At 56.7% G+C, this 27,974-nt stretch overlaps 1 protein-coding gene across 6 annotated transcripts; it reads right to left on the minus strand.

Moving 5' to 3' along the window:
- Positions 1 to 33: 33 nt before the first annotated feature.
- Positions 34 to 27,974, minus strand: MAEA (macrophage erythroblast attacher, E3 ubiquitin ligase). Of its 6 annotated transcripts, XM_074352104.1 has the most exons (11): positions 27,836 to 27,974; positions 13,944 to 14,126; positions 11,974 to 12,177; positions 10,788 to 10,904; positions 8,519 to 8,641; positions 7,720 to 7,833; positions 5,327 to 5,403; positions 4,240 to 4,348; positions 1,751 to 1,884; positions 1,162 to 1,357; positions 34 to 903 (listed from the first exon to the last, which is right to left on the minus strand). In XM_074352104.1, the coding sequence occupies exons 1-11, from the start codon at positions 27,902 to 27,904 to the stop codon at positions 808 to 810; spliced, it is 1,422 nt and encodes a 473-aa protein (XP_074208205.1). In that variant the 5' UTR covers positions 27,905 to 27,974; the 3' UTR covers positions 34 to 807. The 6 variants fall into 6 exon arrangements, with proteins under 6 accessions (XP_074208205.1, XP_074208208.1, XP_074208206.1 ...); XM_074352107.1 differs by lacking the exon at positions 10,788 to 10,904; XM_074352105.1 differs by lacking the exon at positions 7,720 to 7,833.

Raw genomic sequence — 27,974 nt, forward strand, 5'->3', positions numbered from 1 at the left:
ACAGAACGAGTAGAAACCCTTTATCGGCCTGTCTTACGTTTATCGTTTATTAGCTAATCAACATCAACATGCAAAAATAAGCGCTGAGTACAAACCTCTACGCACGGGCTTGTATAAACTACAATGGTTCATCTGATTTGAAAAGTCGTCGGTGGTTATTTCAACTGCACTATTGTTTCTGTAATGAAGAGAATTTAGAGCTAAAGTTATGGAACCATCGGCAAGGCCTCTGCAGACACTGGGTCCAGTGGATTTCCACGTGGTACATTCTCAGGCGGAGGTAAGGCGGCAGGAGTGACGTGATACTGGACCTATGCATCCTAACAGCCCCACAGCCGCGGCCAAGGGCAGACGGCCACCTGGAAGCCAGCCCCGCCCAGGCCACGGGCTGGCGTTTGGCAGCAGCTCTACAGAGAAGTGACGGGGCCCTTCGTGGCACTGAGTCGCCACAGGTCAGTCTGGCGTGGCTGCCACGGCTTTGGGGCCACAGCCGAGGACCAGCCTGTTCCCCTAGGTTCGTCATCAGCAAGAGGGAGGGAAGTGTGGGCGCACGGGAGGTAACAGAGTCCTATCTGAAATGTCCTAGTGCCCCTCTGCTGAGTCAGTCTTTAAAGAAAAGTTTCTCTGAAAGGTGAAAGCACGCTTCAGAAGTGTCAGACAGCTGACTTGTTACAAAATCAAGCCAGAGCTCGTTAAATCTTCCTCCCTCTTTTCCCGAGAGTGTGTGTCGTTGCTCACTGATCTTTGGTCGCAAGAAACAGAGACGCAGGCAGGAGGGCCTGCGGCTGCCGGGCGACGCGCCGCCGCCTACATGATGTACACCTTCTCGGCCTGGGAGAAGTGGAAGACCTCTTTGGTTCTCGGGCAGACGACCTTATCATCCTGCCGGATGGAGAGCAGGGACTGCAAAGGAAGGCCAGGCATGTGAACTCCGGTCCATGCAGTTTAAATCAACGTGTCCATGAGAAACCCCACTGAGACAAATCTCCTCCGCAGTTACCTGCTGCTGGTACCAGCTCTAAGAAACCCTGAGGTCCTCACTAACCCAGCCCCGCTTTCAAAAGACAGTTCCGGGATCTGCCTGGCTCTGCGCCGCTCCGCCCCCAACCGCAGCTCCACCCTCTGCAGGCCCCTCCCCCTGGGTCCCACCCCCGCCCTCACATTGTAGCCGTAGACGTAGCCGTTGGGCAGCATCATGGGTGGGTTGTTCTCATTCATGACGTCTCCCGAGATCTTGCAGACCAGGCGCGAGTTGGCGCAGTGCGCCATGGGCAGCGGCTGCGCCAGCTTGTTCAGGGAGCGACTGCACACCGGGCAGTCGGGGCTCCGCGAGCTGCCGTCCTCTTTGTAGCACTGCCTGCGCGTGGGTTAAGGAGCGCGGGGCGCACGTGACACCACACCACACGACACGACAGCGGGCTGGCATCAGGTTCTAGGGTCACCTGGGACCACGCAGGACGCCACTCCGAATGGCTCGGTCCCATCCGACCAGCAAGCTATGTGCAACTGGCCGTGTGGGCAGGACGCGGGGGTGACCCGTCCGGGCGGATTTCACGGGGCACCCCACCCCCCACCCCCGTCTCAACACCGTGGGACGCAACGCAATTAAGATATGGGTCTGAAGTCGGGTAGAGAGTGGGCAGAGCCTGCTGTCAAGGAAGAGGACGAAGGTCGGGAAGGTGCGGGATCACGGACAGGAGCCGCGCATTAAGAAGGGGCACCGGGGTGCCACGCCCAGCACGAAGGATACGGTGTCTTTATCGCCGAGAGGCCGGCCTGCAGGGTGAGGGTGAACACGGAGTTGTTCCCCAGCTGGTGCAGCCGGTAGTTGTCATAGCGGAACTGCTGGATGAGCATTCGCCACCGGGCAGGGTCCAGCAGGTCCTGGAGGAGACAGGACAGACGGGTGAGGACAGCACACCAACACAACACGTTCTCCACGCAGACAAGCCCCACTGACCCACACATGTGCAGCTGCAGGGCAGCTTTGACTTCACTGCTCGGACAAGCCCCCTGCTGCAGTGACCTTCTGGGACACTGACGTTCCTGAGGCGGCAGGATGCTCTGGAGCACGTGGGCCTGTGGCCTCCTGGCAAGACAAGGCCTCAGGGGCCTGGAAGGACAGCTCAGCACAGCAAGCTCAGGGGACTCCTATTAAGAGCATTAAGGCTTGAAAGGAAACGTCTTATCCCAGGAAATAACTTATTGAAATGGGAAACAGCAACTCCACTTCAGGCTCAAGAACCACAAGACAGACGGTTACCTCTGGTTCACGTCTGCCCCCCAACCACCGAGGTTTAGACAAAAACGGGGTGGGGAGGGAGGGCAGGCACATGAACAAGAGCACAATCAGACGTTCTGGGGGAGCTCCTCAGAGTCCAAGCACAGGGTACACGTCACACTTAACCCCAAAGTTTAAGTAAGTGCTTTCCATATTTAAATTTTTAAATTTTTAATGTAGGTACTGGGAATTGAGAACCCAGGACCTTGTGCACACCAGGCACATACTCCACCACTGACCTATGCCCTCACCCAAGAAATGCTTTTCAGATTTCTTTTATCAAAGTCCCTAAAGAATGAAGCCCATAACCAGAGGCCCACACCCCAAGTGCCAGCTCCGAAGAACCCTGCTCAGCCTTTGGTTGAGCCCTCTCCAAACAATGTGCTGTCCAGTTCCTGCTGTGATCCAGCAGGACGCACCTGCGCCTTCCTGCCCTGAGTGACACTTTTGCTCCCTTAACAGGACTGAGCTGTCTGAGTGAGACGGGCACTGTGGTCTGAGCCTGTGTGTTCCTGCCAGATTCACAAGCTGAAACGCTAACGTGGAGGAGACGGTACCGGGCGGAGGGGGCCGGCCTCTGGGAGGTGATGAGGTCATAAGGGTGGAGCCTCATGAACTGGGTTAGTGCCCTTATAAGAAGAGACCCCAGAGGGCCCCCTACCCTCTCACCACTGAGGACACAGAGAGCAATCTGTGTGATTTGGCCTCACTGGACCACGCTGGCAACCTGACCTCAGACCTCCAGCCTCCAGAGCTGTGAGAAATCGATTCCTGCTGCTTGTAAGCCCCCAGACTGTGGTGTTTTGTTACGGCAGCCAGAGTGAACTGAGACAGAGAACTGGTACCAGAAGCTGGGAGCTGCCATTAGCAAATACCTAAGCAAGTGGAGCTGGCTCTGGAGCTGGGGCATGGCAGTGCTGCGAGTTCAGAGGTGATGCTGGAAGGAACAGACCACGGATGGTGAGGGCTCAGGAGAGGAGGGGCAGAGAGCACCCTCAGGAGCTGCGGACAGGATGGCAGCAGAAACACAGACTGCAAAGTCCATGCTGACAAGGCTGCGGACAGACATGCCACGGGTCACTGGGAACTGAGGGGCACGGGGCCTGGCTGAACTGTGCTCATGGAAGGTGGGACAGGGGTGATGAGGCTGGGCATCTGGATGAAGGTGAAGCGTGGCTTTTCTTGAGTGTTTATAAGAAAAATCGAGAAGACAGAAATGACCCAAAGACAGAAGGAACTGTTCATTGAAAGCAACCACCACCTCAGGATGGGAAAATTGTCCCCACTGCAAACACCGAGAGAGGCTGTTGAGGAGAGGCCACTCTGATCAGGATACTGGCAGCAGGTGCTGCCCCAGACGTAATGGGCCACCCTCCAGAAACCCCAGTTTAGACAGAATGGGAGGAAGATGGGAAAGAAAGAAGGGGGGTCTTCAGACTACTTAGATTTTACAGGACGGGGCCAGGCTGAGAATGTGTGCTATTTTTCAAGGCAACCCCAAACACAGTCACAGATCATCAGGGCTGCCCCCGGGTGTTTTAAAAGGGGGCCATCACCTGCTTTCAGCAGGACCACAGCTGTGGGGGCTCTGTCCCCACCCAGATCCCACACAGACCCTCATGGTCAAGGAGAGCCATCCAGGGGAGGGACTGAGGGCAGATGTGCCTGGTGCAGGGGAGGACAGACCCTGGCAGAAACAAGTGAGGTTGGGAAGGACAGGGCCTGTCCAGTCCTGCCCACAGAGCTCCAGGCACGGACGGGCGGGAGGTGAAGGAAGTGTTGAACCCCTTGGGACTGAAGCTTGGTGCCTTTTAGGCTGAGATGTCAGGCACTGTCCCGATCCAGAGTCCTCACCAGCGGAACGGGAGCAAAATGGGGAAGGCCTACGTAGTGTGCCCATCATGCTGAGCGTGGCAGGGGCCCCAGCCCCGGGGCCCCGGGGCCCCGGGTGCACTTACCTTGTAGGGAGAGATATGCGTGTCCGGCGGGAAGGCCAGCATGCCCATCACCTGGCGGACCTCGTCCAGCTGGCTCCCTTCGGCCTGACTGAAGTGCTTTCTTGCATGTCTGGAAAACGACAGTTTGGCCCACTGAAGGCTGCAAGTCCATCTTTAAGAAGCTGAGCTCAAGCAAGAGCCACATGCCAGGACTGGGTCTGCCAAGTGCTCAGCTCCCCATAGCACTGCCCCAACCCAGACACACAGTGTTGTGACCCAAGCACCCCACCACAAGGGGACAGGATGGGGCACGATGCACCAAGTGCAGAATCCACACCTGCCGGAGCTCTCCCAGGGGACCTCAGGTCACACAAGCCCAGACTCAATGACACTAATGGCACCTGGAACTGCCTCCACCCCCACCCCCAGAACAGCCTCGCTGGGGTCCACTAATCAGACTCCAGGCCCTCTCAGCCCCAGTGTGCAAGTGGAAGCCAGGAGGGTGCAGGGACCCTGTGCCACCTTCACAGAGGGTCCCTCTGTCCTGAGGGAAAACCTGCTCTTGGCCCACCCATAAACACCTTGTCCCCTGTGCTTGGAGCCCCCAACCCGGCCCCATGCTGTCAGGAAGGGCGCTGGGTGCTGGGCCGCAGGGTTCCCGAAATGACAGACACCCTGCAAGTCTGCCTGGCTGACTCCTGCGAGGAGCTGCATTCGCAGCGCTCCTCTGGCTCACAGTGCAAGGCTGAACCCAGCAGAGAGCTCAGCGGAGCTGCAGTGAGGGTGTCTGCATTCAAGGGCGGGCCGAGCGGGAGACCCTGACAGTGCTGCCCAGGGACACTGCGCCCCCAGCGAGACTGGCCAGGAGCAAGTGACAGAGTCCCCATCCTTCTGCTCGGGCTGCCAGGCCCCGCAGAAACCACATGGAAACAGCCCTACCTTGACGGCACTGGACCTGACAGAGGTCCGGCCATGTCAGGGGCCTCCCGAGCCACGGGCCTACCCACACCCCAGGGACAGGGAGAGGAGCTGGCTGCTAGTCACCAGCAGGGCCCCGTGCAGCCTGCCCAGAACCCAGACTGGAGGGGACGTCAGGGAGAAGCCGTACCTCACAGCGTCCAGCCTCTTGTTCTGCCGGATGAGTTCAATGAACTCCTGGATCCTTAGGCTAAACTCCAGGCAGCTCTAAGGAGAAGATAAGACAGTGGCTCAGACATGTTTCTGCAGAGCTGTATCCCGGCTTGATGCTGCACACATTGCCAGGAAGCTCAGAGCCACTGGGGAGGCAGGTCTGCGGCCAAAATCCTAATTTCAATCTGCAGCCAGCTCTTCTGCAGTTCTGATGGTCAGCAGGCGCAGCCCATCCCAGCATGGCCTTGGTGAAGTGTGGTGAGAGCAGTCAGGCAACCCGAGGTCAAAGGCCCTAAGCGCGGCCCTTGGGGGTGGCGGCTGGGGGAGGGCAGGGGATACAACTTCCCAAGTGAAGTGGGTAATCGCGGGAAGAAAGGCTTCCACTCCTTGACGGAGACAGAGCAGGTAAGCGCGTGTCCACATCTGCGTCCTGACTGCCCTACCTGCCTCCACCACCAGCCTTGCCTGGCACCTGGCAGGCCTTGGAATCACACAGGGCGCAGGCCACCCTGCCAGGGCTGCGCCAGAGGGGGGAGTCGGGAGAGGGGTGGAGAACCCAGGTCTCTAGCAGGGAGCCCTGGGCGAGGACCCTCAGGTTGGGGTGGGGGCCGTACAGACCCCAGCAGAGAATGTCCCAAGCAGAGATGGCAGAGGAGATGAACGCTGGTCAGATACCAGCAGAAGCCCCAGGACTTGCCGAGGGTGCGAGAGGTGTGGGGGTGCACCTGGCAGGTTGCAAGGAAGCCATGGGCCAGCTGTGTCTTGGGGGGCAACTGTCCCAAAGTGCCACAGGAGCCTCTGAGGGGTGTTAACAGGGCACCACCAGTGGGGTTGCTTGTGTAGAAGCCCAAACTAACTCTGAATCTTAGCGAATTTGGGCTAAAACTCCTGCAGCCGGGGTAAGGGCAAGAGGGCAAAATTAACTTCTGTGACCTAAGAATAAGAACCCTATTATTTTACAGAAATAGTAATTTAGACTATAATATCTCCAACGTGGTTTCAGAAAATACTCAGTGTTTCCAACCAGAAACAGACTATGTGGAGGCAGAACAAGAGGCAAACCTCAAGGTCTCCACTCGAGGTCGCTTCCACTTCCACCACACCCAGGTCACAGGATGGTGAACACCTCAACCTGTGTTTGCCAACCACGCAGATTCCCCACCCAAGCCTCCAGCATGTCCACTGCATTTTCAGGAAGCGCCCTGGCCAGACCTGGGGAGAGCACCCATGAAGCCCCCACTTCAGGGACCGGAGGGTGGAGCACAGGCTGACCTGACAGACAGGCTGTGCTGCCCAGGGCGTCAGAGGCTGCAAAGGTACAGAGAGCCCCTCACCGGGAGCCCTCGCATCCACACCGCAGGTGCTCGGGGAAGGCGGGTCTCCCTGCCCTCTGCGTGGGGAGACCGAGCCCCGGGCAGCAGTCTATCCTGACTCTCAACCTTGACCAGGTGGAGCGGGGTGCGTGTGGCACAAACCAGTGAAGAGGATGCAGCCCCCACAGAGCAAGACCAGCAAGGCCAAGGGTGGGGACCAGCAGGGAGTGTCCCGGGTACACCCCAGGTGACAGCTTTGCACAACCGACACTTGGGAATACGTTCTGTTACTTGCGGCAGCTCTTTGCGCTCACAGGTTAACCTTCAGGCAGTCCGCGGAGAGGCCAGCAACGCACCAAGTGTTTAGACGAGCACGCAAGTACTGAATGTACACCACGCCACATGCGCTCGCGAGAGGCTGGGCCGCTGCCATCCCGACCCTGTCTGAGCTGCAGACGCTCGGCAGCTTGCTGACACCCATTAAGTGTCCAGAGCCCCGGGCCAACTCCGGGACTCCTGCTCACCACACCCACTTCTGTGGAAGTGCTTTCCAACTGTGGGAAACCTGGGCCTCACGCTTTCTTTCCTCGTCTAGGGTCGCGTCCCTGATCTGAGGGACGCAGGCGTCTGGCACGGCCCCTCCCGGCCCCCTCACTCCTCCCTGGCCTGCACGGGCAGTCAAGTGTGTGAGCCCATGTGTGCACACGCTACACACACTGTGAGAGACCTGGTACCGACTCTGTTCAGTTGGTATTTTGTAACGAGCACGTTCTGACATCTTCAGGTCACATGGCTATTTACGTTCTTCAGGTGAAGTGGGAAGGCCATGGGATGCGCCATCTGTGGGTTCTGCCCCCACCGGCCCACCCTGTAGCTGCGAGGCCCCACCTGCAACCCAGCCCACCAGGCGTACCCTCGCCAAGCAGCAGTGTGCTCTGGGAGGTAACAGGGCCTGCAGAACCACGTGTAACGACCAGAGGCCCTTTTCCTCCTGACCCTGTCCCCACGGGCGCACAGCTGTGGGGGTGGAGCAGGAGAGCAGGTGTGTGTTACATACCAATTCTGGCCTTCCTTTTATGGTTTCCATACCAAGATCCTCACTCTCTTTAAGGGAGCCACTGGCCACTCTACTTTTCCGTCCCGTCTTCGCGTCGTGCTCGCTTTGGCGGCCCTGAGTGGCAGAGAGTGTCACCCTTGGCTGGTGACTACGTGCACACGACAGGCTCAACGGGGCGGGGTTAGAGGCACTCAGTTCAGGACACAGAAAACAAAGGTTTTCTAAGGGGGCGGGGGAGGTTAACATAATCAAGCATTTCTGCAAGCCCTGTGGCGATGACGCCCTTCAGTAAGCAGGTTTAAATCCTGCATTTACATTTAAGTATCTATTTTTTAAGCTGCTTGTAGGTCTCAAGAGAGGCTGTAAACTGAAAAGACTATCCCAGCCCAAAACTCCGCAGCCCGGCGGGCGGGCACTCGGGGCTTTCCGAGTCAGGCCTGAGCAGGTGGGTAGGAAGACTGGCTCCAACCCCAGCAGCTGCCCTGTGCAGCGCACGTGTGGTCGGCACCTCGCTCCTTCAGAACCACGTGCTCAGAACATCTGTCCAAACCGTAATGCAGAGGGGTGCACTTTTCAGGCATTTTACTTAAAACCCAAACACCATCACCAAAACTCCAAACCCATACCAAATCCAAGCACCCCACCCTGTGAACCAGAACCACAGAACTCTGAACCAACAGGGGAAGGCACCGTTGGCGGGGTACAGGTGGCCCTCCTCTGCCACCCCTTCTCCTCTACAAGTTCTGCCCAGGCGCAGCCCCGCCCCTCCGGGAGCCCCGCCCAGGTGCAGCCTGCGCACCTTCATCTTGCGCAGGCGGGACTTGTTGTCGTGGCACCAGGCCAGGCAGGTGGCGGTCTCGCGCCTCTCCAGGGACTCCTCCACCTCTTTGGCCGTCAGGAACATCTCGATGTTCACTAAGTCCTGCGGGGAAGGAAGTGGTTCAAAGAACTGGACTCTGGACCCGCCCAACCCAGGCCCTGGGCTCCCCGGAGGCACCCAGCGCCCCCAGTCTCATCTCACAGGAGCATCCCCACAACCAGGCAGCCCCTCCGCGGGCCGGGTCTGCACAGCGCACAGGATGCCTGCTCTCACGCCGGGTGAGAGCCCCAGCTCAGTCAGAACCTCAGGCAGCGAGGGGCACGGCTTGCCGCTTATCACCCCTTCACAGGGCAGTCGTGCAGACCCCAGCAGTCCGTACCCTCATTTCCACTGTGTTTGCTCTGAAGACTGATTTAAAGTTTACGTTTTTGAGACAGGGCAGTAGATGGATGGGGGCTGTATCTTTCTTGCCTCGGTGGTCTGCTTCCTGCTCTCCTTCCCTGAGGCCTGGCAATCTGGGAGGGCAGACGGAGGGCAGCGGTCTGCGGAGCTGGAAAATGCCAGCAGGGCCAGGGACCTGCAGCCGTGACCCACCTACTCAAGCGCACACCTGCTGCAGTCAGGGGGCTCTGTGTAGTGCCAGAGGTGTGAGGTTCCCCACAGGAGGTCAGGGCACAGCCAGCAAGAAGGACCTCCCCAGCCACACAGGATGGCATGATGAATGCTTGGATATCACAAAAGGAGGGGCCCACGTGAAGAAAAAGGAAATTTCAAATGGTTAATTTCTCTTCTATCTGGAACAGACTTGGGCAAAAACCATCAGCAAAGATCAGCTCCTCAGTGACTGGGTGGAACACTCAGCCCTAAGAGCCCCTGGACTCTCCATGCCATCCGCCGGCTCCGCCTGTCTCTGGCACCCTGCTCAGGCCTCACAAACCACAGGGCACGCGGACCTTCTGGCCCACACGCGCTCAGCCAAGGTCGGCGTACAGAGTGCCAGAAGCCTGCTACAGAGCTTCTGTGTCCGAGCACCAGGGCCACATCAAGCTCCCTGGAGAAGCTGTGGCTGCAGAAAGGACGCAGGGTCCCTCTGGTGAATGCAGCCTAAGATGCATGCCTTCCAACACAAGAAGCCCCAGAAGACGCCAGACGCCAGTTCTGCCTTGGAAGAAGCAGTAAGGGTATGCGCATCAAGAAGCACACGCTGGCTGATCTCCACAGTGAAAACCAGGTGCTTAAGGCAAAATTAACAAACACAAAAAAATCAAGCACTATTACTACTTGGCGACGCAGCGACGCCTGTGGGCCAGCACCGGTGCTCTTGGAGCGGCTCCTGTGGAACTGAGCAACCTCTGGTCAAGGGCAGAAGAGTAAGTGACCAGAGGGCAAGAGGTGTGCCACTGTCTGGTGTGTGAACCGGACGCTGCCAGCTCTCCAGCTCCCCCAGGGCCACTCCTGACAGCAGGCAGCTCAGGGTGGCCACAAAGGGTGGCTCTCCTTGTGGCCTCAGGAGGGACAGCACGTGGGGCCCATGAAGGCAGTGGACGTGACCGACACCCTCATGGCTCCCACAGCCCCATGTCCAGACCACCCTGCTCCCCATCCCTCCCGGCGTGGCTGCTGCTTCCAGGAGGAGTTCCGGCCACGTGGCCACTGCAATTGGGACTCAGCTCAGGACCCTCACTGTGGAGTCTGGCAGCTTTCCTGTGCCACTGTTTCCTCCCCTCTTTTCCAGAGCCCGTCCTGTTGGAAAAGGTGGGTCTCCGGGATGACGCCCTACTCTTTCTCCTCTCCTATTTTCCACCTTTCTCAGTTTTGCTCTAAATTCCAAGAGGCGGTCTCTTCCCCAGCTCCTCGCAGCCTGTGTGTCCTCCATCCATGCGGTCTTGCCAGGTCCTCCTCTTTCCTGCTGACAGCCCTCTGACGTCCATGGACCCTCGAGGGTGGGAGTGACAGTAAAGACGTTAAAACAGCGACCAGAGGTGGGCCTAGCTCTCCCCTCCCAGGAGATGCCAGCAAGACGTCCAAGGCAGAGGGCGCAGTGGCCCCACACAGGTGCCGCGACCATCTGGGCTGCTGGGGCACGCGCTCTCCTCGGTTTCTTTTCATGAAAAGAAGTTCTTAACGTTAACAAACCCTGGTGCTGCTGCCTCTTCCTTAGTGACGGCAGGCATCCTGCTGGGGACCCTGCGCCACCCTGAGGCCACAGGGACATCCTCCTGAGTTTGCATCTAGAACAGACCTTCACCTCTGCACACACTGTGACGCTGGGGCTCCACGTGGAAACCGCCTTCTGGATTATCTCCTCTGTGAGATGCACACTGCCCTTCTTCTGGAGACGGCCAGCTCTGGTCCCTCTGCACCTCTGTAGACACATCACTATCAACAAATCTAGTCCGCTGAGTGCTTCTCTCCCCGAGAGTGCACATTTTGGGGCCCGGAGGAGCAGGAGCTTGTGTTTCACTGGCTACTTCAAGGTGTGTGTAGCCACACCCTCACAGGTGCTGGGGGGCAGTGTCTGTGCACCCAGTGTCCACCACACACGGGCAGGAGGGTCAGAGAGTATGCAGGTCACGCAGAAGCTGGCCGTGCTGGGCAGGGAAGGAAGGAAGGGGGTGCTCGAACAGGCACAGAGGACCACTGGAGAACAGGCACAGAGGACCGCTGGGCACCAGGCTGAGACTGGTGGCCCCATTGAGGGCAGGGGTCCTGTGCTGGGGTTGGGAGTCACGCACACACAGGTGGGATTTACACCATGCAAAGGGATGGGATCACAGTGGGGGCAGGTGGGCCCAAGAAGGCCAGCAGCCCTGTGACTGAGATGAGGCTGAGGAGGGGGTAGACCCAGTGGGAACTGAGCATATGGCAGAGGCCACAGCTCCAGATCAGAGAAGCACACTGGAGTGGGACCCTGCCAGGAACCAACATGGGACAAGAAGATGATGAAGACACTGCAGTGCACCAGAGGTTTCAGTTAATGTGGGACACAGGCAGAGAGGGGTAGCCATGCACTCTGTCTGGGCAGCTCCGAACCCTGCAGCCCCCCACCTGGTGAATGCTACCCCAGGGGCCCCAGGGAACCACTGCCGACGGCGAGAGTGGCCCCAGGTACACCTTCATCCCACCAGTGGCCTTCCCGCCGGGGCCAGGGCATCGCGAACACCCACAACCACACCCTGCAGACCACTGCAAACCCACTGGGGGAAGACAGGCCCACCCCAGAAAAAAGCTCATGCCAATGGGAACGGTCTCGGGACACATCTGGTGTGCAGCTGTCAGAAAAGCGGGGCGCAGGGGCCCGGCTACGCTCCTGCGCATCAGAGCGCGGACAGCACTGCAGCCACAACCGCCAGAGCCCTGCGTCCAGGCACTGAGGCCCCTTCGGAGTGCTGAAAGTGGAGCCTGGTCTCAGGAAGGGCCGGGCACGGGCCCACCTCGATGCCACTCTGCCGTGCCAGCTTCACAGCTGTGTTGTAGTAGCCGCAGCGCAGCAGGTGCTCCACCATCATGCGGTCCATGCGCTTCCTCTTCCACACGCTGGCGGCCGCCGGCTGGTCGCTGCTGTGCTCCTTGAGGTGCTCGATCCGCCGCTTGCACAGCTTGGCGCTCTCGTCCTCCGCCTGGATTGACTCCACCGCCTGCGACACACGGACAGAGAGGCGCTCAGGGCAGGTGGGGACCCCCCAACCCGTCCAGAGCGCTGACACCCGGAGCAGGTCAGAGGGAAGGCGCACCCGCGGCCCGGGAGGCCCTGTGCCTTCTGCTCAGGGGCGTCACGTTCCGCCTCGTGCACCCTGGACCTACGCCGCCAGGCATGTAGGGTGTTATGTTTGTCCCAGCTTCCCGGTTTACTAAACCACTTGTCATTATAAAGTGACTTTCTGTCTTTTACAATACTTCTCCTTAGAGTCAGTTTTACTCAAAGTTAACACAGCTGCGCAGAAACGTTCTGCACAATGTTGTCACACAGCGGCCACCACCAACCCCCTCAATGTGATGGGTGCAACCAGGCACTGAGGTCTCGATCTTCTTCCATCTCAGAGTCAGAGGGCACACACGGCCAGGGGCTACGCACTGGACAGCAGGCCTGGAGCCTAGCCAGCCCGTTTCCTTCCAGCACCTTCCACTATGTATTGGCTTCCAATGCCATCAAGCCCGCTGTCAGGAGACTTGCTGCTCCTTTAGAAGAAGACTGTTCCTCTACCTGCTTTTAAGATTTTTCTGTCTCTGTTTCCTTCAGTTTTACTAAGTGAAAACCGGGGACTCTGCAGTTTGAAAACCTGTCACTCCCCTGTCCGTCCTGGCGGCCCCCTCCCCTTACTGTGGTCAGCAGGGCAGTCTCTGCTCTGGCTCTACTGCCTTTCACCTCCGGCTCTGCCCGCGACCTCCATGACGTCCTGGACCCACCGTCCTGCTCCCTGTCCTCTCTGTAGCCTGGTCTGATTGTTACGTGTTAAAGCAAACATGAGTTTTTCATCTGTCATTGTATTTTTTATTTCTTAAAGTTTTATTTGGTTCTGTGTACAATTCTAAATCACTTACACTTCCTCTTCCCTGAAGACATTCTGAAGCTGACTTTTCACCTTTAAACAAAGTATGGTGTTTGACAACCATCTGGGGTCTGCAGGCCCCTTTCTGCCGTCCCTGCTGTGTCTCAGTCACGGTGTCTCCAGTGCCTAGTTCTCCAGCCATGCTGGTCACTGGACTTGAACAATCTGACATGCAGACTCAAGGCGCCCTCTGCTCGAGAGAACTGAGTTTGCTCTGCCTGGAGCCTGGAGCAGCGCCTGCCAGGATCACCCACACCGGGCTGGAGCTGGGGTCCTGGCTCACCTGGAGCTCAGAGCAGGGCTGCAGGGCTTTGTTGGACAAGCCCACCCTGGGCACCCTCACCTGAGGGGTCATGCCGCAGAGGTCGGCCATCTGGTGCCCCACTGCTGGCCCTGCACCCCAGGCCGGTGAGGTGGGGCTGCGCGTCTGGCGCGGCTGGCTCTCCGGAGGCAGCAGTGGTCCCTGGCCACCTGGCCCCTCTGACCCCTGCGCCCCAACCCTACTGATTCCTGTCTCCTGAGCCCTTTGGTACTTTCAATGAAATGTTTTAAAATACCTTATCTCAGTGTTGCTTGTTCTCAGCAGCACATCTATTATTCCCAGAAACAAGATACAAGATGCTGTTTTGAGGTGAAATTCTCAAAACAGTAAATCAGTCTGCTGCCCACCCTGGCCTCCCCACCTGGGCCTGGGACACTGGGGTCGGGACAACCAGCCCGACAGGGGCAGGAACTTGGGACGGGAAGCCAGCCAGCAGGGGAGGGGACGCTCCCCACCACCCCAGCCCCACAGAGCAAACTGCATGAGGGTGAACCCGAGAGCCAGGCCACCTGGGGGCCGGAGCGGCACCAACCTTCCTCTTGAGGACGCTGAGCTTCTCCACCACTCCGTCCAGGAGGCTGACCACAGAGTCCACGGCTGGACAGCCGCTCAGGGTCTTCTCCAGCTCGGCCACCACCATGGTCACGTGGCTCGTCTCACGGTCGATGTTCTTCTGCGCAGCTCGAAAGCGCTTGTTCAGTGTCTCATAGGGCACCTGCAGGAGACAGGACGGCTAAGTCCACGTGGTGGCGGGCGGACTCGTGGGCCTCCTCTGTGGCACCTGTCGAGGCAGGAGGCGTTGGCTTCTAGTTCCCTACAAATAAATCGCTTCTGAAACCTGCCAGAGCCCACCAAAGGCTCATGTGAGCAGAGGGCCATCTGGGTTACTGGATGGGGACACAAGCCTAGAGGCAGAATCCCCAAGTTCACCCCAGACAACAGTTACGGGAATGACCAAAAGGAGAGAAACACAGGGTGCTAACCCACCGGCTGTGACAACCCACGACAGCGCTGAGGGGAGCCCGGTGGGGCAGCAGAGGAGGGGACACGGCCGAGGACTCACGGTCAGAAAAAGTCAGGGTGTCAACGCTCACGGGGATCCCAGCAACACAGAATCCTAGTGAGCGGATGCCCCTTCCCCCCAGTTATAAAAGCCGCCCACTCTCTACAGAGCATGGGACACAGGCAGCCACGAGGCAGCACTGAACGTCGCGGTCACCGCCCCGCCCTCTGGAGACCTGCCCTCACTCCTGAAGGCCCCTTCCCCATGCTCCAGCGTCACCAGCATCACAGCTCTGCCCGGGGAGCCCACACACACGCCTGAACACGCACCAGGCTCCCCGCACTCGGCACATGGGCCTGGGGATTCCAAAGCAAGTGCTGTGGGCCTGGGGTACCCACTCTGAAGCTTTATCCATCAGTCCATGATCAGGATCCAGTCCCCGCAACTAATACTGTAGGGTTATATCACATTTAACCACTTCTCTTTTGATGAAAGAAGCCAACTGGGGACCTGGCCCACCCACCGCTACGGTGTGGTAACAAAACCACCGCTCAGACAGCTCCGCAGGCCACCCTGGGTGCTGCCACACCAGCCTCGCTCTAACAGTTGCAAAGACCCCCTGGACCCCCGGGGCTGCCGCTCCCGACCCTGACCTCCAAGTGGTCCTGACTGGCACCCCCGTGGCCCCACTCCTCCACACCCCACCCATGCCCTCAGGGCCCATGTCAGCAGGGCCCCGGGCTCCGCAGGGCTGAGCTTCCAGGTCCCACTTTCTGCTGCCTGGGCAGTCTCTGAGCTCGGCTGTGGCTCAGGGTCTGGATGTGAGCAGCAGCCCTCCCCCTGCAGGAGCTCCTGGAATCTTCGTCCTTGCCCGTGTGCACATGCTGAGCCCCCAGCCAGCTCCCTGGCTCCCCTGGCCTCACCTCTCCTGCTCTTCCCAAACTGTCCCCTGCTGTTCTGTCACCAAGGGCTCCTTCCCACAGGGCTTTTGCCAAAAGAAGGAATGGAATTTCAGAAATGCTAAGGACTCTAAATCAAGCCAAAGTATCACTGAGAATGAGGCAAAATGAGATGCTCTCAGATATGCAAGGCTCCAAGCTTAGCAGCTAACCCCCCCCCGCCAGGAGAAAATTACTGAGACAGTCCTCAGTGAGACTACAACAGTAAAAGCAAGGAGATACAAGAAACCAAGAAAGAGCCAGACCAATAGAAAACATATGTATCCCTTGAAAAGAAAAAAACGGCATAGTCTGAATACACATGGAGAACAGGACCATAAATCTAACAGGCTTTGGAAGAATTCTCAAAAGAGGCAAACATCAACAATACAGTCCCCAAAGCACAGGCAACCAAAAAACAAAGGGTAACAAACGAGACATTAAACTTAAAAATACCTGTGCAGCACAGGGAGCAGTCATCAGAGTGAAAAGGCAACCCAGAAAGGGGAGGAAGATTAGCAGGCCTCCTGTCTGACAAGGACCTCGTGTCTAGCGCGTGCGGGAGCTCCTCCAGCTCCACGCCAGAAAGACAAGGAACCAACTGAAAAACGGGCAAAGGACTTGAACTGACATGTCCCCGAGAGAGACGCGGCCCCCACACATGGGGACAGGTGCTCAGCACCACCAGTCCTCGGGGAGACGCGAATCCAAACCACGGGAGAGCACCGCACACCCGGGGATAGGCGGCGGCAAGGACGGGGAGGCTGGAGCCCTGGTCTGAGACTCCCGGCCTCTAGCAGTGCAGCCCCAGTCGTGTGAGATCAGAGCTCTGCAGATCCAGGCGTGCGGGTAATGCTGCTGGACACTTAGAAACGATCAAGATGGTTAATTTTACATGTTTTTAGCACAACAGCAAATACTCCCAGTGACTTTGGGCAAGGGTACCTCGTTCCAAACTGCTGGTCTGGGATGGCACACAGAGACCAGCAGAGGGTGGGGACCCAGGGGTGGGCCCGTGCACAGTCCAGGTGGTGACTCAGGAAGTGGGGTGGCCCTGGGCAGAACGGCCGTCTCTGTACAGCCAGGGCTGGACACCCACGTGCAAAACCGACAGGCCTCGACCAGTACTTTCTACAACCTGCACAGACTCCCTTGCAGCACAGACCTGAACACAAAAGCTAAAACGTTAAAACTTCTAGACAGAAACAGGAGAAAATCGACACATCCTTAAAATAGACCCCGATTTTTCACAGGGACACAGAATGCGTTAACTGCAAGAGAGACACCGGTAAGTCAACGTTTATCAAAACTGAGACTCTTGCTCTTCAGTCAAGAAGAAAGACAATTAAGGTAAACAGCATCATTTTTTATTTTACCAGTTTCTAATTGAGATATAATTCAGACACCATAAAATTCACCCTTTTAACTAAAGTGCACAAAGTAGTGGTTTGCAGTACAGCCGCCAGGCCGTTCAGCCGCCACTGCTGCCTACTTCCACGGCATTCTCGTCACCCCAGAAAGAACCCTTAGCCTACCGAAGTCCCCCTACTGCAGCCAGCCACCAATCTACCGCCTGCCCGCAGGGGTCTCCTACTCTGCGCCGGGTGGAATCACACGTCCCATGGCCTTTGCTGGGCTCTGTACTTGATGCGATGTTCCCAAGCTCTGTCCACAACCAGCACGTACATCACTCCTCTCTTCTGCGCTGTGTTTGCTGTATGAACAGCGCGTTCGTCTATGCATCCATAAGGGGCTGGACAGTCCACTCTGGGGCTATAAAGACTCCTGTACAGGTTTTGTGTGGACATGTCCTCATCTCTTTTCCAGGCGTATCTAGAGTGGAGCTGCCAGGTCACACGGTAACGGCTGACCTTTCCAGAGAACGACCAGGCCGTTCCCGACCACATGTTACATTCCTGAGCAGCAAGCAGGACTTCAGCTTCTCCACATCCTCATCAGCACCTTTACTGCCCACCTCTCTGGTCACAGCCCCCCTCGGGGTGCACAGCGGCACCTCACCATGGTTTCTCTGCCCCACTAACAACGTGCAGCCTCTCGTGCCACTGTGCCGCGCCCCTCTTTGGAGGAGCCTGTCTCACCTAGGACTGGGCTGCATGCCTTTACACTGTTGAACTACAGGGGTCCTTTACACACACTGGTATGAGACCCTCATCAGACGTGATGTGCAAATCCTTTGTCTGTCCTGCAACTCGTCTTTTCACTGTCTAAACAGTTTCCTCTGAAGCACAAGCTTTCACTTCAATGAAGTCCAATGTATCAATCTTATTTTGCTTTCTGTGTTTATATTGTCGACTGAATAAATGCACAACCTAAAAGTTGAGAGTTATGTTTTATTCGGTGGACAAGCCTGAGGACTCAGCCTGGGAGGACAGCCTCTCAAATCGCTCTGAGGGACTGCTCTGAAGAGGCAGGGGAGAAGTTAGCATATATAGGTTTACAACAAAGACCAGGTAGTCAGAACTTAAAAGATTACTTGTTAACTGAAGAAACCCAGACATCTCAAGTTAAAGAATTTAGCGCTGTTCTGTGTATGGGAGGTAGCAAACACTTGGGCTCACTGAATTCATTCCTTTGACAAGCACCTAGCCATCTAGGGCCAGTGTCCTGTCCTTTCTTACCGAGTCCCCTCAGAGTGCACCTTGTAAGTGGCTGCAGAGGCTGGGCTGCAGGCTGGTTCACTACGGGGGGGGGGGGGGGGCAGCCACTGAGAACTTGATGGTTTCAGCATTCTTTGTTTACTGACATTGCTTGCAGTATTTTTCATTCACAGTACCTGAGAAACCACTACCTAATCTTGAAGGTTCAAGCCTTTGTTTTTAGCTCTCACAGTCTGGCCTCTGAGTTAATCTGTGTATGTATGATGTGAAGTGGGGGCCAACCTCATTCTTCTGCATGTGGACGACCAGCTGTCCCAGAACCACTCGCTGAAAGCACACTTTCCTCCCCAGGTGAAGGCCTGGCACTCTGGCAGAAGACTGTGTGTGGGTCTGCACCTCGCCTCTCAGCTCTACCCCACTGGTCTATCATCTCACTCTTCCCCAGGTCCCACAGCCTTGATGGCTACAGCCAGGAATGAGTTCCGAAAACAGGACCGTGGGCCCTACGGCTTTGTTCTTCAAGATCGCTATAGACTGAACGTGTGCCCCCCACCCCCGCAATGCGGTGGTATTAGTAATTAGTTTTAGAGGAGGTCACAAGTGTGGCGCATCCATTATGGGATGAGTCTCTGCAAGAGGAAAAGACCACCCCCCTCCTCCCAGGTGAGGACACAGCAAGAAGGCAGCCATCTGCAAACCAGGCACCAAGCCTGCAGCACCATGATCTGCACGTCCAGCCTCCAGGACTGCAAGAGGCAAACGCTTGGCTGCTGAAGGCCTGAGGTCTCAGAGGTCTCCTGCGTTCTCGTCACAGCAGCCTGAGGTGAGCCGGGTCATGTTTCGGCTACTTCGCATTTCCATGTGAATTTCAGAACAGGCTTGTGAATTTCTGCAAAAGAGCCAGCTGGGATTCCAATCTGGATTGTGCTGAATCTGTAGATCGATTTGTGGAGTACTGCTATCTTAATCTTATTCCCAAGTATTTTGCTATTTTTGGTGTTATTGTAAATAAAAGTTTTCTCCATTTCCTTTTAGACTATTCATTTCTAGGGTGCAGAAATACAAATTATTTTTATATACTGATTTTGTATCCGGTAGCCTTGTGGAACCAGATTACTAGTTCTAATAGGTGAATGTGTGTGTCTCTTAGACTTCTCCACATACGACATCGCCTCACCAGTAACTGAGTTTACTCCTCCCCTTCCAGTCTGAAAGCCTGCCACTTACTCTCCTTGCCTGAGTGCCTCTCCAGGACACTGCCGAACACAGGTGCTGAGAGTGGGCGTCCAGCTCCTTGTGCGGAGGGGAGGTCGTGTCCACCACCCCGTGTGCTGCCAGCCGGCCGTGCTCTTCTCAGAGCTGCCCTTTGTCAGGCTGAGTTCTCTTCTGTCCCTGTCTGTTGAGTGTTTCTCTCATGAAAGCATGCTGGATTCAGAAGATCATGTCCAGGGTGGTGACTGCAGGGTTCCTGCCCTTCTCAGTGCAGCCCCGTGGGCTTCCCCAGGCTGAACCAACCTTGCATTCCTGGGGTAAACCCCACTCAGCCGCGGCATGTCACCCTTCTTACGCGTTGTCAGATACAGTGTGCTGGCACATTCCTGAGGGTTTCAGCACTCGCATCCATTTGAACAGAACTAGTCTGTAGTCTTCCTGTGGTGTCCTGTCTGGTTTTGGTATCAGGGTAAAACTGACGACACAGAATGAGTTGGGAAATGTTCCTTCCTCTTCGATTTTCTGGCTGTTTGTGAAGGATCAATGCTAATCTTCTTTTAAACGTTTTTTAACAGAATTCCCCAGTGAAGCCATCTGGTCCTGGGCTTTTCTTAGGGCAATTTCTTTTTTAACTGAAGTCAGTCAGCTACCAGGTGTCAATTCCTGGTGCACAGCATACTGTCCCAGTCACGCGTGTTCATTTCCACATTCTTTTTCATTAACGGTTATGATACAATATTGAATATAGCTCCCCGTGCTATTGTTTTTTACTCTCTTTACATGTTAGACTATTCAGCTATCATTGTTTTTACAAAACAGCAATTTTATATGAGTCAACTCAACGCATTTTTCCTTCTACATGTTTCCTGTTTGTACCCCTTGTCCAACACGCAACAAGGAGAGGGTTGTGGACCTTTCTCACCAATTCGAACCAGCTCTTTGTGGGTCATATTTGGTGGACTTTTTAAAGGTTTGTTATTTGCTTTTAAATTCTTGTTTTATTTTACCTGGTTATACCAAAGACTTAAATTTGTACTGAACAAATCTGCTTAATTTTTCCTTGGTAATCTGTTGCTTTTCACATCACAGGACGTCTCCATTTAATTAGCTGACGTTAAATTACATGTCCTCCAGACCTCCTTCCCCTTCAGTGACTCACAAAAAGTACTCCTTCCTGTTCTCATATCTGAAGAAAATCTGTCAAATCCCCTAAGCTGAGACCTGCATGAAACATCTGTACCTCTGCCCAGCTCGACAGCAACCCTCCCACACTGCGTCGTCTGCTTTAGGACCTGTTTCTGCAGACCTTCTCTAATGTTTGCTGTGTGTTTTCTCACAGTACCTGCTGTCAAAGAAATGCATTTTAGTTTGTCATTTATGTTCTCAGCCATTTTCACCAGCACAGGAAGGGTTTCCCTGGCGGCACAAAGCTTTTATCTTTCACCAGTGTTTATCACAAAGCTAACAACACCTTCTAAAGTACTGGGCGGAGCCCTGAATGGCAAGAGTCCCTCCCCATCCCTCTGCAGGTGAGTCTCCTGCACAGCACACCCCGAGGGAGGCTCCCGGAGGACAGGTGTGCTTCCAAGTCCCCTTTAAGCAGTTTCCTGAAAGATGACACGGTTCTGGCCAGCCTCTGGGGGGACATGATGAGATGGACTTCTCCCTCCACAAAGCGTCAACAAAGCTGGGGCGGGAGAGCGCTGTCGGTGCCTTGGTGCTCGCTCCCCTGGACGTGGGGATGCCCTCTATGACCGCTGTTCCTGGCAGGAATCTTCTCGTGCCGCTGGTCCCTTTCGGAACGGGTGGCTCAGGGAAGGGCGCACGTTGCACATGGGGCACCGGATGGGGAGCCAGGCCGCGCCCTCCCCACACCAAACACAGTACACCGTGGGCACCAGTGCGGACTGCAGACCTATCACCGGCAAAACACGCCCTTTCGCCTTAGAGATACGATATAGACACAAAGCTAGCAGCTGTGCAGCAAAGTAGCCACGTCAGCAGCTCAGTCTGGACCAGACTCCCCAGGTGCTCCCTCCCTGAGAGCAAGAGGGCTGAGCCCACCACACAGGCACCTATGGCTCCGTCCGCTGTGACAAGGTGTGTGCGCGTCTGTGGCAGACGCTGGGTGCCCCCCAGGGTGACCGACGGGGACCCTGCTGTCTAACCTCCCCGGGCAGCTCCTCAGTGCTTTACTGCTGGCTGCGGGGCTGCAGAACAGAGACCGGTTTTGTCTGCTTTTCCCATGCCTGGTTACTGTGCTGGCCTGTCTAACCAGGGGCAATCGTCTTCCGGCTGCTTTGCCCGTGCTTCTGGGAACATAAAACATATCATGTCTCCTCCATTGTGATAGTTACATTTACTTCTGTTCCCAGTCTGACTTCTTTGGGTGGAATTGCCAAAATACTTAATAGTCCGTCTGTTAATTGAAGAATTATTTCTTCTCTGCCCTCCACTGAGCTTATAATCCCGGTGGTTAGAAACAGACAAAGAAGCAAAATACAGTGTGAGATGCAGGAACTATAAAAGAGGAAAACAGTAGAAGAGGGACGTGGACTCCCAGGTGAGACAAGCCGGTCTCTCTGGGAAGGTGCTGTCTGAGCCGAGGCTGGAGACGGTGAGGAGATACGCTGGACGGGCATCTGGGGAAAGGACCCCGCAGAAAGTACTCAGCACACAGACTCCGAGGCCCAGCAGGCTGGCACGGCCCGCAGCAGTAGGGGCAGCTGTGCCTAAGGGCCCGGGGGCAGAGGTGAAGGCAGGGCCACCCTGACAACCTCGGACTGCACCCCGAGTAAGACAGGGGCGATCAGGACAGAAGACAGGCCTCACCTGGCGACCGGCTTGCTGTGCTGGGCATGGCAGGTCGGGGCCCGCTAGGAGGCCACCCCAACAACCCAGGGGACCTGTTTAGGCCAGGACAGCAGCAGGAGAGAAGGTAAAACGTGGTTAGACTCGAAGCACGTCCACTTGTCACCTAGAAGGTAACGGACAGACACCTTCAGGTCATAGCTGGGGCAGGCCTTCATGGGAAGAACACAGAGGCGGGCGCAGACCACTCCTCCCCAGTCATGACAATAGGGGAGGATGATTCTCGAGGGGAAGAGGAGGGTGTAGGCGCCGGGGGTGAGAAAGGAAACTCAGAAGGCCGCCCCGTCCAGAATGCAACTCAGGGGCCAAAGAGAGGTGCAAATGCTCAAGAAACTTCCCAACCAGACAGAGGAGGAACTCAGTCAGCCAACAGCCAACCTTGCCTCCCACAGCCCAGGCGCTCTCCCAGCTGCCGGGAGTGCAGCCACCAAGGCCCAGCCCCGGCCGAGGAGCAGGGGTTCCAAGGGTGCTTTGGACAGAGAACCAGCAGGCTGGGATAGAAGCCCCAGAGACAAGGGTGAGGACAGAGTGCAGGAGCACAAAGCCCGATACTGTCCAGGGCCAGGGAGCAAGGAGCCCACGCCAGGCTGTGTCTGTGAGGCCCCTCGAGCCAGCACGGACACCCCAGGGCTGGTCTCTGAGCTGGAGCGTAAATGCCATCAGCACTCCCGGGAGGCCCCGCAGAGGGAGCTGGCACTCCCCGCCCCTCGCCATGCCCTCGCTGCCGGCAGAGGGACAGACGTGCTGTGGGGACAGAGCCCCAGCAGCCAAAGCAGACGAAGAGGGGCTGCAGGAAGGTCGTGGGACGACAGAGTCAGGACACCCCTCGAGGGGGCTCCTGGCAGGAGGAGGCAGTCTTCACCTGAGGGGCTGGCTGGGCGCGACAGAGGTGTGGGGCAGGGAGGTCCAGCTGGAGATACGAAGACTGAAAGACGCACAGCCTGGAGGAGGCGGGGAGAGCTGCGGAGGTGGCTGAGGGGCGAGGCACAGGAGCAGGGGTGGCCTCCAGGGACTGGCCACTTGGGCAACATCAGATGGGTGGCGAGCTTGACAAACTCATGTGGTGGAATGCGAGGGGCAAGAGAGGGAGCGGAGCGGCAGCTGGAGAGGCCAGGAGGCCAGGGAAGGGTCTGGCCCAGGCAAGGCAGTCAGAGCCGGCTGCAGGCCGCAAGGGACCCAGTGGGAAGGGAAACAGGCGGGAGGGCGGGGAACCACATGCTGGAGCCACAGCCGAGAAGGGGCAGCTCAGCCCCGTGGTGGGACGGGAAGGACGGTGAGTGTGCAGGGGGAGGGCGACCCCCACCCCCTACTGGCCCAGTGCCCCGCCGACGCTGGGCCACCTGCACAGCTGGGGACTCTCCGCGCAGCTGCCTTCAGCAGTGCTCAGTTACTAACCCTCAGTCAGCACGGACCAAAACAGCAAATAACTGGTTTTCGAACAGTTCTGAAACGACACGTGAAAATAAAGGAACCGCTCTGCTGGTTTGGGGGCATGGACACCCCACTCCCCGGGCCCAAGCTCCTCCTCCCCCTCCCCCTGCTGGTCTGCCCTCCGACCACTTCATTCCCACTGACCCCACTCATGGTCAGCCTGTGTGGCAACCCAGGCACTCAGTGGCCTGGCCATCACATCCCCTTCGTCAGGCTCTGGGGACATCGGGAGCCACGTTTCTCCAGTGGGCTGCGTGCCCTCGGCGTAAGGGTCGCCAAGACTCCAACCCAGCTCCTGAAACTTCTTCCCAAAATCCGCCTTCCCCAGCTGCCCGCTAAGGCCACTGCCCCCACCCAGAAGGCCCCACCCCCCTGGCCGGAACCTCACCTAAAATGCTGCACCCCGGTGTTCGATGCCTCACCCCCACCGAGCCTGGCCACCCAGCTCAGGGACCTCATACCCCTTAGAGAGCTGGGTACTAGAAAGCCCTTTCCTTTCCAGATTTGAAGTTTGTTTAAAATGACAATGATACTTTAAAACCGGGACAGACTAATTCCGGCTCAGGTAAACCTGCATCCATCGGGAAGGCATGGCAGGAGGAGGTCAGCATGTGCTCAACATCCAGCCAGTGGTGTGCGTCAGGAGCCTTCACAAAGGGGCCCTGCACTGGAGCTCTAGGTCTGCGGGGTTCTGGGGGCCAAGGCCACGTGGCAGGCAGCACCCTGAAGGCCTGACAAGGTTTGAGCTTGAGAGGAAGGAGGCAACTAGGATTCCGAGGTCTGTGGACCAGAAAGGACCAGTGTCTGAGGGAGGGACCAGCTCATTTGTAAATCAAATAATCTAAAGTGAAAAGAGGTTAGGACCTACAGGCATCACTGAGGATCTGGCATAACCAGATACTTGTCTCAAATGTCCAAACACTTCATGCTTACCAGCATTTCTCAAAACATGAGAATAGGTGACCCCAAGTCCGCTAAGATCAGATTTGGAAAACTGCTCTGAAAGTTTTATCTTTGAGCATATAATTGGCACCCAAACTTTCTACAAGTACAAAGCCAGGATTTGAAATTGCAAGGCAGTATTTGGTCAACGAGACTGTCACCAATTTAAAAGCATAAAATTTATTTTTTTATTGTTTGTTTTTATTTATTTTGGGGAGAATAATTAGGTTATTTATTTATTTTAACGGAGGGACTGGGGCTTGAACCTGGGACCTCCTGCATGCTAGTGCTAAGTGTAGCCCTCTACCACTGAGCTACACTCACACCCCTAAAAGCATAAAATTTAAATATTACAGTAGAATTCAAAGACCCAGGAGAGTCCACCTCCAGACCGAGTCAGGAGCAAGGCCCTTGCCCCAGCCTGCCCTGTGCGAGGAGAGGCTGGCTAGGAGGGGGCACTGAGTGGAGCCAGGGACCCCCCCGGCGGGGGTGCGGAACTGAGGTGGGCTCAGATGAGACTCAAGGGGAGGAGCTGGGTCCAGAGCCAGGTATCCCAGCAACAGGCGCCAGGCCCCTTTTCCTGGGCTGTGCGGACTCCCACCTGGTCTGGGTGGTAATAAGGATCTCTAAAAGATTGCTTTACTTCAGCTATCTAAAGGAAAAATACAGAAGCAAAAACTCCAAAATACTAACGGGATAATTAACAAAATAATTTGGAGAATAAACACAAATTGCTTTCAACACCAGAAAAAACTTAAAAACATCATTAAAGCAGGGCTTCCAGTTCATGATGGTGGGTCTAGCCCTGGAGGTCCCCTCCTTCTGTGAGGCTTGACAGGCAGGGTCTTACGACCATACCAGGCCACCTCCAGGATGAGCGCACCTGGGCCAGAGCACAAGGCGCACTCCTGTGAATGCCCACTGCTGCAGGAACCAGTTCCAGGATGCGTGGTCCCAACCAGCCGCTCTTGCCGGGCCGTCCCGCCCCTACCCCTGCCCTGGGACGAGCAGCAGTGCCGGAGATGCTATGCAGGCATGTGCATCTGGCAAGTGGAGGCTGGGCTGCTAAACATCCTGCAGCCCCCGCGACAAGACTCATCTGGCCTAAGCGTCCCTAGGCAGAGAGAAGCCTGTGTCGTCTGCACACCGACCACCATGCTGCGGGGCTCAGTGAGGAGGGCCAGGTCACAGCACGCTGGTAGCAGCAGCTTGGGCCACTCCACTCTCTGGCCGCTTGGCCAGGAGCTAGGGCAGAAGTGCTTGCCAGGCTGCCCAGGAGCCGCCCACAAGCCCCAAGGCCACAAGGACCCTGTGAGATCCTCTGAACTGTGGGGTCCCCATCGTGTCTCAAGAGGATGTGCTGGCCAGGAAAGCAATGAGGACTGAGCCCGGTACACATCCATTCCTATCACCCCGTGGGAGAATGTGCCTTGGGACTAGAGAAGCCCGACGCGCCTTCCGGAACCCCAGCCCCCCAGGCCTCACTGCCTCCTTCCCTGACCTCTGCCTGTGCATCCTCACCTGTTTAATTCCATGTTAACAAATGCTTCTAAATCACGAATCCCTGGCTTCCTAGTGAAGCTTCCTCATTATCCACTAGGAATTACTCCTGAAAAAGTGTTAACTCAGCAGTGACACACGTGTCAATAGAACAGAGAATTATGTGGGATCAGAATAATCTGTGAGGGAAAACGTTGGAAGTATCTTGCAAACATTCTGATTTTAAAATCATCCTAAAAAAGAAGTAAAACTCTTTCTGACCTGGCAGGCTCACTTGAAATGACACTCTAATATCCCTGTACCTCTACGATTATCTGAATGCCGACTTTCATCAAGGCTACCGAACAACTCTGCAGCTCAAATTACAGTCTTGATTATGAAACAAGAAAAGGAGGACCAGAGGGAGAACTCCTTCCTGCCTGGTGCTTCCCACATTCACCACCGCTGTTCTCATCTTTAACCTTCCTGTCTGTCAGTCAAATGGCGGGGCTGATAGTGGCTAAGGGAGACAGAAGGTCAGCAGTTAACGGTTCCCACTCGCACCTCCCTTTTTGGAGGAGGGGGTGGGGTAGGAAGGACTTTCAGCTGGGGGCCTCAGGCAGCACACGGCCTCTCCGAGCTGCAGGCTCTTAACGGATATGAAGATAAAGACCAACCGCCCTGGGTCCCGGCAAACAGGCGTCTGGTCCAGACCAGCAGTGCTTCCCTTCCTCCAGGCTGCCCTGAGTACCACAGGGACAGCTACCGTCCATGGAGAACCAGCAGGGTTCCAGGCAACAGGGAGCCCCTCATCCCACCCTGAGCTGACACAGCTGCTCTCATGACCTACGTCTGCCAGGAGTAAACAATCTCAGAGTGGTGGGACCCCTGCCTGGAGTCTCCAAAGACGTGAACACAGAGGGGCAGGACTTACCCTGGCAGGCTAGCTCAGAGCTTCTGGCAACCTGGCCATCCAGCACCTACCACCTGTTACCACTGAGGTGGACAGGAATGCTGGTGTCCTCAGGAGGAGAGAAAGGCCCCTCAGCTCCCCAGGAAAGGAACCTGGAGTCACAGAAGCTGGGCCACAGTTCTCCTGGGAACATTATAACTGATCTTTTAAGGGATTTTTTCCCAGGTGCTTCACTGCAGAGTCAATCACCACCCAGTCCTCTCCTAACTAGGTAAGGAACAAGGAACAGCCCCTTTTCCCAAGAACACTAATTTCTTCTCAATGGAATGCGACCTGCCTAAGTAACCATCCAAGGTCACGCAACTGGTAACCGAGTTGCAAGGGCTGTATTTCAGGTTTGGTGACGCCCCGCAAATGTGTTCCCACTGGGTCATGAGGTCTCTCCTTTCAGGTTCCCAATTAGTGGTTAGAAGCCATATATCAACATCTTCTGACATTAAGCTTCCGAGAGGACAGCTGGACACCAACCGCCAGTCACGCTGGGCACTCTGGCTGGGCGCCCGCGACCCCACACCCCGGAGACCCCAGCCTCCAAAGTCACCAACGTGCCTACGGCCAGGACCGTCACTGATGCAGTTCACGGTCTTTACAGGACAAAGGGGCCACAATGGTTCTCCGGAGGGCAAAGCGGGGAGCCAGGAAGACGCGCTGGCTGCGCTGTCACGAAGACCTCGCAGGGCAGGCGGGGGCATGGACGGCCTCACGCCACACCCGCCCGGCCCCGCAGGTCCCCAGGCCCAGGGGAGCCCGCCCGCAGGTCCCCAGGACCCGTGGAGCCCGGCCCCCAGACCGCAGAACTCGGGGGCCCAGCCCGCAGACCCTCAGACCGCGGGGAGCCCGGCCCCGGGCCCCCTGGCCCCCGCCCGACGCCCCAGACTCCGCCTGTCCCTGCCCCTCGGGCCGCCCGCGGCCCGCGGCCCCGGCCCGGCGCGGGCGCCCCCTGGCCTCAGACCCCACCTTGAGGGTCGGGTACTCCTGCACCTTCAGGGTCATGGAAAGCTGAGCCGCCGACTCCTGCACCGCCATCTTGGATCGGCCAAAACATTAGCGGGCGGAGGGGAAGCGCGGCGCGCGGCACGCCGGGTAGTGACGTCAC

The sequence above is a fragment of the Camelus bactrianus genome, chromosome 2, assembly GCF_048773025.1.
Source record: "Camelus bactrianus isolate YW-2024 breed Bactrian camel chromosome 2, ASM4877302v1, whole genome shotgun sequence".
Taxonomy (NCBI): domain Eukaryota; kingdom Metazoa; phylum Chordata; class Mammalia; order Artiodactyla; family Camelidae; genus Camelus; species Camelus bactrianus.